We start from the raw sequence: 11,231 nt of genomic DNA, 5'->3' as shown, positions 1-11,231 counted from the left end.
GGGGGGGGGGGGGGGGGGGGTTAGATTTTCTGGGCTTGGGACATGGAAGAAGGAGCGGGAGGAGAGACACCATGCATTAGGAGTGTATTGACCAGAGAAGAAGGAGAGCTGCTGTGTAAAGGGGCCAAGAGAATGTGGCCCAGAGGGCTGCTCAATTGGATCAAGAGCAGCCAAAATGGAACATAAAAGTTAGTAAATAGTAACTCAGAGTTCTTGTCAGGAGGTAGATTCTACACGGAAGTTAGGCAGTTGGCCAGCTATTTACAGCATAGCTTAAGACTTATTAAAACATAAAGGCTGTGTGTGTGTCTTTTATTAGGAAACATAAACCATTGAGGTGGGTAACAACCCCACTCTGGGATTTATTAATATATTTTACTATAGTTTATATGGCTTATCCTTCCAGATCACAGTTCTTCATTGGAGGAAATCAGGACAGGAATTAAATGGAACAGGATCATGGAGGCAGGAGTGGTGCAGAGGCCATGGAGGGGTGCTGCTTCCTGTCCTGCTTCCCATGGCTTGCTCAGCATGCCTTCTTATAGATGATCCCAGGATCATCAGCCCAGGGATGGGGCCACCCACCATGAGCTGGGCCCTTCTTGCTTGATAACTAATTTAGAAAATGTGTTACAGCTGGATCTCACGGAGGCATTTCCTCAACTCAGGTTTCTTCCTCTCTGATGACTCCAGTTTCTGTCAGGTTGACACACAAGACCAGCTAGCGTGAAAAGTTTATATTTTCATTAAACTTTTATATTTAAATGGTGCCCTGTTTTTGTTTGTAGTTCTTTAATTATGAGTGACAACAAATACTTTTACTAAAAAGTAACAATGTAGACGCTGATTTATCAAGTTTTGATAGATGTCAATAAAGAATATGTTAACAAGTCTATAAAATTCTATAAATTTCACAGTATCTACAAATTACATCCATTTAGTCAAGCTAGAGCCATAGAAGTTCATAGATTATGTGTCTCTGGCATTCCAAAGCCCATAGTAAAACAAAACTCAGTAATAGGCATATCCAGTTGGGCCTCTCAGTAACTGGGGATAATCCCTATTCATCAGACCTTTAATTTATGAAGAAATATTTGCAAACCAGCACTGGAGCATTTCTGCTTCATAATTTAGGCAGAAAAAAAGCAATAAATAATAAATTTACAGTCTTGAGATTCTGAGTTCAGAGCCCAGAAAGCCAGGTGTAGTAGCAAACGTTTATAATCCCAGGGCTGGCAGATCTCTGGGGCTGCTGGCCAGGTAGGCTAATTGTCAAACTCTGGGCCAATAAGAGACCATGTCTCAAAAAGCAAGGAGGAGGGCTCCTGGTGGATGACACTCAAGGTAGTTCTCTGGCCTGCAAATGCACATACATGTGTGCACACACACTGATGAGGTTTATAAAAGTCATGACAAGAAACAAATATCACTATATTTAGATGTAATAACATAGCAAAAACTTGGTCTATACTTACACCATACATCATTCCAAAATGGTGTCTAATATTTCAAAAATTTCCTTACAAAATTTAACACTAATTTAACACCTTTCTCTCCAGCATTCATTCCTAAATAGATAAATCTATAGTTGATGATAACTTTTAGTTTAAGAGTGTGTTTTACCTTATAAACCACTTGTCATCTGCTATGCTTAATGGATTAAATTATTATTAAACATCACAATGGGCCTCACAAAATCATATCTTACAAAGAAGAGAGTTTGGAAGCCTAACAATTTTGGAAACTGCTGACCACGTTCAAATCTCTTGTTTTCACTGACAAGTATAGTATTGGGTGCCTGGTTTGGATAAGTGTAGGTAGTTTCCGGGCAAGACTACTTCCAGTCTGATTTGTTCCTTAATCAAAATGGCTGATATACTTCACTTCCGTGTGTTGCTGCCATTGTGTTCAGGGAAAACCAAACTAGCTGAACAACCTCAAGCGCTTGAAGACAAATGGCTGACGGAATAACTCTAATTCCAGCCACCTAAGCTGGTCCCATTCCTCCTGAGTACCACAGCAAGAGCTTCAGCCACAGAACCTTCTGGAGCCCCACATTTGCATGCCCCACACAAAGGCTCTCACCTTAGGAAAGCTTGCTGTCCGGGATTCAGACCTTTCGGTGTTCCGAGCTCCCCTACCCCACCCACCGTTACTCAGTGTGTATGGAATTACCCCATACACCGTTGTGTGTATGGACTCTTTGCTGCGGTGTCTGGTGTGAACTAAACTGGCAAAGCTTCGCTGTGATGGTGGACAGCTGCAGATGCAGAACTCCCCTCCCCATTACTTGAGTACAGGTTCTGCCTCTGCCCATTTCATTGCCTCCCAGAGTTTTATACTGTCATCATTCTGGCAGTCCTACTCTGCTCACAAGTTCCCACTGCCTGCTGCACAGCTTTTCCACTTGGGAGTGACAGCAACCACAAAAATCTGATCGGGGGTGCACTCTCTCATTTCCTAAGATTACCAAGAACGTTTCAGTGTCGCTTCTGTCACTGGAGATTTTTCTTACCTCGTGCTCGGCATTTTCCTTAGTTTTGCAGGATTTCGATGCACTGGGTACAAATGTTGTGTCTACTTTCTGACAGCTTTGAGTTTGAGATGGCTGCAGAATAGCCGGTCTTAGAACAAGTTCCGAAGGTCTCACGGGGGGACCTTTAGAGAGCAGAATGAAAAGATCAATAAATTGTTAGTGAAATGCTCCTTTGTCCCTATTTTTTAATGATGCTTCAAAAAAAAAATCACAAGTGAATTTTCAGAAACTAATCAAAGTCAGCGCAGCCCGCGAATTGCCCTCTACTCACTTTTTTTGCCTAGCTTTGGCCAAGTGTTTATTTTGATTATGTGGCTTGTCTAACCAAATATTTTTATCCTTCATGTTCTATCACTATGTCCTGTCTACATACACCCACCACACCACACACACACACACACACACACACACACACACACACACACACACAGAGAGGTGGGGAGAAAGAGACATTAAAATTTTGCAAGATAAGCAAAAGCTATAGACTGCAGTCATATGGGGTCATAATTCTGCCTACTTTTAAAAATTATTTAGAAAACCTTAAAGTTTATTTATTTCTATCTCTTCTCTAAATATGCCTCCCTTGAAACTTTGAGTTTCCAACAATGTTCTGAGCTTCCTCACTCCTTCACTAAAGCATCCCCCCTCCACGTGGCTGCTCATCCACCAGGTGTCTGACTTTCATGCCAGCCTCAATAGCATGGCTTTGTCCTCTTCTCTTCGGCAGGCAGCTGGGGTGAGGGTGGGGGGTTATATAGCTGGCTGGATCTGTTGTTCTTCTTCTAAGTTTTCATATAGTTTCCCTTATGCCTCAACTAAGTAAGTGGATGGATGGATGGTTGGATGGATGGATGGAAGGATGGATGGATGGATGGATGGATAAACGAGTAAATAATAAATAGTGAGATGTAGAATTTCGGGGATTCTTGAAATGGAAGATTCATACCTTGCTCTACGTTGTTCATGTCATTATTCCTTTGTAGTAGATGTGATGTCATAAAAACATTGTTTTTCCTCACTATAAGAAAAAAAAACATTAAAATAACTTTGAAGTCTGTGTCAATGTTTACACTTTGGAGAAAAGGCCAGCTCAGGGATCACCAGTAGATGTCACTATTGGCACAAATGTCGCTAGAAAGTAGTGCTAATTGGAGGTCTGGTCTTAGGAAATGGAATTGCCAGGCGGGATTTGCTATCTACTTCTGCTCAATTCTCAAAAAATCTAAGATTAGACCTTTGATAGAAGAGGCAATCTTATTTATTATAATTAAATAGTGTGTTGTAAGAAATTTGCAATCGTTGCAAAGCCTGAAGTGATAATGAATCCTGTGTGTGTATTGAATGCTACAAGACTATTATCTTGAATGCTACAAGACTATTAACAAATCTTTCATGTCTTTTAAAAATGATACTCGGGAGAGAATTAAAGATGGTAGCTATGCCGATTACTTTGTTAGTTAATTAGTTTGTTTGTTGTTCATCAACTGGACACAAGCTAGAACCATCTTGGAAGAGGGAATATCAATTTTAAAAAAATACCTACATAAAATAGGCCTTTAGGAGAGTCTGTGGAGAACGTTTTCCTGATTGACTATTGATGACATTAATAATTTAATTTCTCCATTTCTCTTATGCAACCTGCCATGTGGCATCTGAAAGTCAATTGAACTAAGAGGTGTCTCTCCTGTGACTGGAAAGTGTCTGATACACTGTTGTACAGTTATGATTGTAATCATTGTTATTAATATGGACTCATTGGTTAGAAAACTTCAGTGCTTAGGTAGAGAATAATCAATTGAAAAGAAAGAAGATAGATGATAGATGGTAGATAGATGATTGATAGACAGATATAGACAGATGATTGACAGATATGTGAATGGATAGTTGATAGATAAATGGTTATTAGGTGGATAAATAGATATAGATAAATAATTGATAGATAAATGGATAGATGATAGATAGATGATAGACAAGTGATAGATAGCAAATAGATTTCATAGTGTTAAATACTAGAAAATGCAGTTATTTTTTAATTACAAATAAAAATGCCCAAGAATGTAAGTCACTGTTTAATGTGGAGATAGTGCCAATCATTTCATTGTGCTAAATATTTCAGCAAGATAAAATTGTTTAAATGGCAAAGCTTTATGAATTTCAAGTAAAGAAAAATGACATTTTCATTAATTAAACTTTAAGACTCATATTCTAAGCCTTAGAACATGAATCAAAAGCATGATTATATTTTGAATGCTATATAAGCAATTACAAATATACAAAATAAAGCAAAGAAAAACATTTTTATTTTGTAGATTTGCCCTCCATAAAGTAATGCTTATGGTACAAAGTCTGTAAAACCTATTTATTATAAAGAGAATTCCTGAAGACCTATGATACAGAAAGAAGGCACACTAAATTCCCAGCTGACTCAGCAAACAGTGCATAACAGAATTCTTTAAATGAAGGCATCTGTTTATTTCATATATGAAGTCCTAAAATATGCCAAGTTTAAACTTTTGGCCCAAAATAAACTACACTGTCTAGAACTGTGAAATTTGTAAGACAGCCCTCATGCATGCTTAACTACGGCTCGTCTCTCATTTCGTTGCTCAATTAGAATCTTATGATGTCTAGGAAAGAAAGCTCATCAGTGATAACAACAGTTTCTGAGGCATCAGAGTGTCAGGATTGAGGTTCTAGGAGTCTGTCCTTACCTGGCCTGCATGGAGGGAAGGTTGGGACATCCGTGAATGACGAGGACCTCAGGCGCGTCTGAGACAAAGCTGCCACTAAAAGCAGATTGCAAATGCGGGTCATTAAGGAAGTGGGTCTTTTGTCTAGTTTGACCGGGATTCTGTTGATTGAAGAAAAATTCAGCTCCCCAATTTAAACAAAAACAATTTTTTTTTTGTATTTTTTATCAATCAAAACAGAGACTGACTCTGGTGATCATAAATTGACCTTATTTTCATTCAATTCAGTAAGTATTCTTTGAATGCTGACCGTGTACTAGACATTCTGTTAGGCACAAAACGCCACCTGTGAACTCATAGCAGGTGGAGATATATGTATATAAATTGCTGCTTTGCAAACCCCAAAGGCTGTTTAACACATTGGGCAGAGTAGCACTGGGGTATGTTGATGGGCAGATGGGAAAAGTGTGTTCTCAACTGGCTTAGAAAACAATATGTAATAAAGTTCTTCGGACAGAGCCAACATGTTTTTATTTTGTAGGTGCTTACTTTTAAATGGCCAGTTAGAAAGGTGTGGTTTTTTTAAAAAAAAAAAAAAAATTTTTTTCACATTCAGCACAATAGTCACAACTATACCTACCTCCTAGAGACTGAGAATCTGTAGTGTGAAGCGTGACAGATGAAGACCTTACACGCTTTCTCAAGAAACCAGTGAATTCTGAAAGAAATTGTTTAACATTGTAACACACAGTACAGGAGGATAATCAGCCCTTCTGTACTTGGGTCAGTGTTTCACAACATGCTGACTCTTGGAGCCCAGAATTAAATATTAGGGATGGTAAGGTAATTATAAGCCTACAGGCATCTCATATTAGCATGGGACAGGTATGAGTCTTCTGCAGGAAAGTATTCACATTCTGAAGTTCTGCAGAAAATCACAGGGGCCATGCACTCACATCACTATTCTTGGGTATCTGCCTGACATCTTTCAAAAATAAAACAAACAAACAAACAAAAAAAACCCATTAAGTTTCATGGAGTCTGTGCCACAAGTCCAAATGCTTGAGCTTGCTTGCATTTTTATAAAGGTGGGGTTAGTGTTGTGCAAACCAGAGTGTAATTCATTACCAGGCTCTGCTTTTTTTTATAAAGGTGGGGTTAGTGTTGTGCAAACCAGAGTGTAATTCATTACCAGGCTCTGCTGTTTCCTCCAGGCTGGCTTCTGCAGGTCTCTGAAAAGACAAAACTCCCTGTGAAAGCTGAGTATTTTCTGTTTTTGCATCAATTTTCCACCCTGCTTCTGTATTAAGAGAATTTTCCAGAGCCAGAGCTTTTCAGCTCACAAGGACAAAGCAACACACCATAGTTTCAGCAAGAACACATCAACAGAGAAGTCTTGCCCAGTGGTTACATTGTTTATAGAATCATTTCTAAACACTTGTTTTAAATGCAGAATTTTTTTGAGGCACCTTTCTCAGGATTCTGCAGTGCTTGATCTGGACTGGAGTTGAGCTTCCTTGAGTTTATCATGTGAGGTATTTGTTGACTGCATGTAAGAATAAATTCAGAAAACCATCACGAGGTGGGTACAGCTGATTCTTCAGCTCCCATGGTTCCAGGGCGATGCTTCAACATCACATAGATTCTTTAAGCCCTTCAAACTAGTGTTGAAATTGCATGTTAGAGCTTTTTATACCTAATGTTAGGCTCTTTTGGCAGTAAACAACAAAGGAGGTCTTAATCATCCTAATCTTTTTCTGCCCCCCCTTTTAAAAATCACTCTAAATAAGCATATTACTTTAGATAAAGCCTTTACTCACAACCTAGATATTTCAACCAAACTGCTGTCCCTTGCATCCCAACTACATGAACGTTCTGCAGAGAGCTGGAAAAACTCATGCAGCCACTATATGTTAGTATAAATATCTTCTTAAAATATTAATCAGAACCAAAATATCTTGATCTTACCTTAAAATTGTGTTTTCCTTTCTCAAAAACAAATATTGGTTGAGCAATGACATATTTATCTGTAAAAGAAAGGAGTGGTCTAGAAATCAAAGCACACTGATGTCTCTAATGCCACCTAAAAATACTTCAAGAAAGTTTTTTGGTTTTGCAATTTTCTTGTCATGGTGATTTGAAGGATAATAGCCCTTCAGAAGAATATGTTTGAATATTTGGTCCCAGTCGGTGGAAATGTCTCAGAAGGATTAGGATGTGTGGACTTGTTAGAGAAGGTGTCACTCCAAAGCCCATGCTTTGAAGTTTTAAAATTCCATGCAGCTCAGCTCAGTCTCTCTCTCTCTCTCTCTCTCTCTCTCTCTCTCTCTCTCTCTCTCTCTCTCTCTCTCTGACTCTTTTTGCCTCTGGCTTTTCTCTTTGTGTCTCTGTGTGTGTCTGTTTCTGTCTGTGTGTGTGTTTCTGTGTCTCTGTCTCTCTGTCTCTCTCTGTCTCTCTCTCTGTCTCTCTCCCTCTCTCCCTCTCTGCCTGCTACCTGTCAATGAGGATGTGAGCTCTCACCTGCTCCTCCAGCATGATGCCTACCTGCCTGCCTGCCTGCCTGCCTGCCATGCTCCCTACTGTGATGATCAGGTACCAACCCTCTGAAACTGTAAGCAAATCCCCAATCAAATGCCTTCCTTTAGAAGTTGCCTTAGTCATAGTATCTCTTCACAGCAGTAGTAACTCTAATTAAGGCAGTAGGCTTTGAGAATTCACAAGAATAGTGCTATTTCTAACTTTTCCAACCTCCCTCTCTTTCTCCCTCCCTCCCTCTCTCTCTTTGTGTCTCTGTTTTGTGGTTGTGGATCAAGGTGTGAGCTCTGAGATGTTTCTTTACTCCACCATCATGGACTCTAACTTGAAATCATTAGCCAAATGCTTTCTTTTATAAATTATCTTGTTCATGGTATTTTATCACAGCAAAAGAAAGGTGTCTACAACACTTAACTTTGGGTAAAATCCTACCTATTGTTGATAGAAACAGTTAATAATGGAAATAATACTAAAGGGGGCAATGATAGTACCGTGTATATAAGAAAATCTCTTTAAAGCAGTGGTTCTCAGCCTGTGTGTCACAATCCCTTTGACAAAACTCTATCTTCAAAAAAATATTTACATTACAATCTGCAACAGTGGCAAAATTACAGCTATGAAGTCACAACAAAAATAATTTTATGGTTCGGGGGAAATCACCATAACATGAGAAACTGTATTAAATGGTTGCAGCATTAGGAAGGCCGAGAATCACTGTTTTAAAGGAAGATACTCAGTTGTAGGTTCAACTCCAAGTATCCTACCACCACAACAAAACCATGCCATAAGAGTTTAGAGAAAACAAAACACAATTGTTCATTTTAGAAACTCTTCAGGACAGTGCTTGAGAAATCTTTTAGAATAAAACTTTCAATAGTAAGAAATCTCACCTGAGAATAATTCTAACTGCATTATATCCTAATGTATAAGTGTCTGGGCACTGGGGTTCATGCTTCTACCTCAACTCATAGGAGGCAGAGGTAAGAGGATTGTGAGGTCGCTATCAGTATACTGCCTTAGCATGCTCTTCTCATGCATGGATGCAGGGATTTGTATCTCTGAGCCTAATAAACTCCACAAGAGGAATTTGGAGAATGGAGACTCTGTCTCAAAACAAATCAACCAGTCAACGAGCATAAGAGGCAGGCATACACTACATCCCATTCATGAAATAATCCCCAAACTCGTATTTTCTTCACTGGAGTTGCCTTATACTAAACCATGTTTTCAATATTTGGGTTAAAGATTAATCTTATAAAATATTACAAAGTACATAAAACCCCATAAGCCTTATTCATCTCTCCTCTTAGTCTTCTCCCTAATCTTCCCTCCCTTCCTCCCTCTTCCTCCCCTTCTTCTTCCCTCCTTCTTCCCTCCCTTCCTTTTCTTCTTCCTTCCTAACATCCAAATCTAGGAACCTACAGGGGCCATTCTCATTCAAACTGCCAGACCACCGATGATAATACATTATTAAGGAGCCTATGTCAAACATCAATTCACACTATCTTCTTCAAGCCATCATTATTAACACGCTGTCAGTGGTGTGCTCTGATGCACTAATTTGCATCCATGAGCACACCAAAAAGAAACTCCATTCCCTGTGATCCTAGTCTGTAAGAACGTTTCTAAAACTCCACTACACTAACTCTTGTTATTCCTCAGGAACGAGTTGAATCAAAATAACTTCTTTTTCCATCCCACTGAGATACACCATTCAGTTCTTATGTATATGCTTTCCTGTGATGTTACAGGTTACTGGTTGCATAGAAGACACTAATTAAAACTTGGACTCCTCTCCTCCTCTCCTCTGGGCCCCATGCTGTCAGCAGGGGCTGTGTTATTTTGTGGTAGCTCTGGTGGAAGAGGGTCACTCACTGCTCCTCAAAGTAGCATTTTCTTTTCACTCACTTTCTTATTCTTACCTTGAGTCTCCCCTCCCACTATTTTTTTTTTTTTTTTTTTTTTTTTTTTTTGAGACAGGGTTTCTCTGTATAGCCCTGGCTGTCCTGGAACTCACTCTGTAGACCAGGCTAGCCTCGAACTCAGAAATTCGCCTGCCTCTGCCTCCCAAGTGCTGGGATTAAAGGCGTGTGCCACCACCACCCGGCCCCCTCCCACTTCATTTGAAACAGTTTAACATCAATATGGTTCTGTACTCAAGCTGTAGTCAGAAGTTGTCTTACAAACACTTGCTCCTGGAAAGGTGAGGCTTGGGCTGGTGAGATGAGTTAATAAGTAAATTGCTTGTCTGAGTTTAGATCCTGAGGACTCAAAGCCAGTTGCAACCCCTCACTACTATAACAAGATGGGGGTCAGAGACAAGTTAATTCTTGGAAGTTTGTAGCCAGCTAACCTGACGTATGTCTCAATGAACAACAAAAGACCCAGTGAAAGACAAAGACCAACACTTGAGTCTGTCTCTGATCTCCATGTGCATACACATATGTGTATACACTCTACAGAAGCATATACACCAGCACACATGGAAAAAGATATGGTCGAGATAAACCAGCAGCATTGGCCTGAGTCTGCTAGCAATGCAGACAGTGAGTTAAAATCTGTATACTACACACTTTCTCAGGAGGTAAGTCATCCAAGAAGAAGTCTTGAAGAACACCAGATTTCTTTCAACCTAGGTCAAATATACAAAGGTAGAGAGACTCCTGGAGTCAGTGCGTAACTCTGTGGGATGTGCTGAGAAGGCTGGCAATTAGTGAGGCAGGAAATGATGTCATTCAGACCATACACTAAGACTAATTATGATCCTGTGTAAATCCCCAGGCCGCTCTAATCAATTTTAAAGAAATATCTATACTAAGGATATTGAAATGTCACTATTGATATTGAAACTCGTCATTTTGATTTGCATGATTTCCTCTGAGGTGCAGAAGTTTGTCTGCTGTTTTAAAAGTATGCCTGGAATCTGCCCATTTTTTTCATAAAAGTTTAAATGCCATTGCATGAAATTATTAAACATTAATTAAAATGTTTCTGCAAAATTAGCCTGAAAGCACACATTTCACCAAAGGCATCTGTGACAGTTCTAAGATTCTTCAAAAGGAATTTGAAACATTTGAAGTGTCAAGTGTGAAAAAAAAAATCACATCTTTAGGAAGAGTAGACAAATCATATCAGATGACTTCAGTTACTTCATGGAACCCTGGAAAGGTTTTCTGTTGTTGTTTTGTTTGTTTTTGTTTGTTCTTTTTAGAAAGAATAAAATAAACGAAATCCAGAACTTTATTAAAATCTCCTGAAGATCTTCTGAGATAGACAAAACATGGTCCCAGAAGACGGAATCAGTACTAGCTCACACATGAATCACGAATCACAAGCATAAGTCACTGTGTAATGTCTCTAGCCATGCGTGGGGACTATGTGAAATGCACACAGAATGAAGTAAGCAATTCTTCAAATGGCCTGTGATGATGTTTGAGGACACGCCTCCATAGATGAGAGCCCGTTGGCCC

The 11,231-nt window shown here is 39.4% G+C and overlaps 1 protein-coding gene across 1 annotated transcript in view; it reads right to left on the bottom strand.

Moving 5' to 3' along the window:
* Positions 1–11,231, bottom strand: part of Ranbp3l (RAN binding protein 3 like) — a 52,437-nt gene that overhangs the window by 18,506 nt on the left and 22,700 nt on the right. Inside the window, exons 2-7 of the mRNA XM_031360324.1 lie at positions 7,195–7,253; positions 6,419–6,458; positions 5,867–5,944; positions 5,248–5,322; positions 3,483–3,554; positions 2,516–2,658 (exon numbers count right to left, since the gene is read on the bottom strand). Of these exons, the coding sequence (XP_031216184.1) occupies positions 2,516–2,658; positions 3,483–3,554; positions 5,248–5,322; positions 5,867–5,944; positions 6,419–6,458; positions 7,195–7,253 (467 nt within the window). The remainder of the gene's footprint in view (positions 1–2,515; positions 2,659–3,482; positions 3,555–5,247; positions 5,323–5,866; positions 5,945–6,418; positions 6,459–7,194; positions 7,254–11,231) is intronic.

Source organism: Mastomys coucha, unplaced genomic scaffold, assembly GCF_008632895.1.
Source record: "Mastomys coucha isolate ucsf_1 unplaced genomic scaffold, UCSF_Mcou_1 pScaffold8, whole genome shotgun sequence".
NCBI classification, from domain to species: Eukaryota; Metazoa; Chordata; class Mammalia; order Rodentia; family Muridae; genus Mastomys; species Mastomys coucha.
Note: the sequence above shows the minus strand (reverse complement) of the source record. Positions and strands in the feature narration are given on the sequence as shown.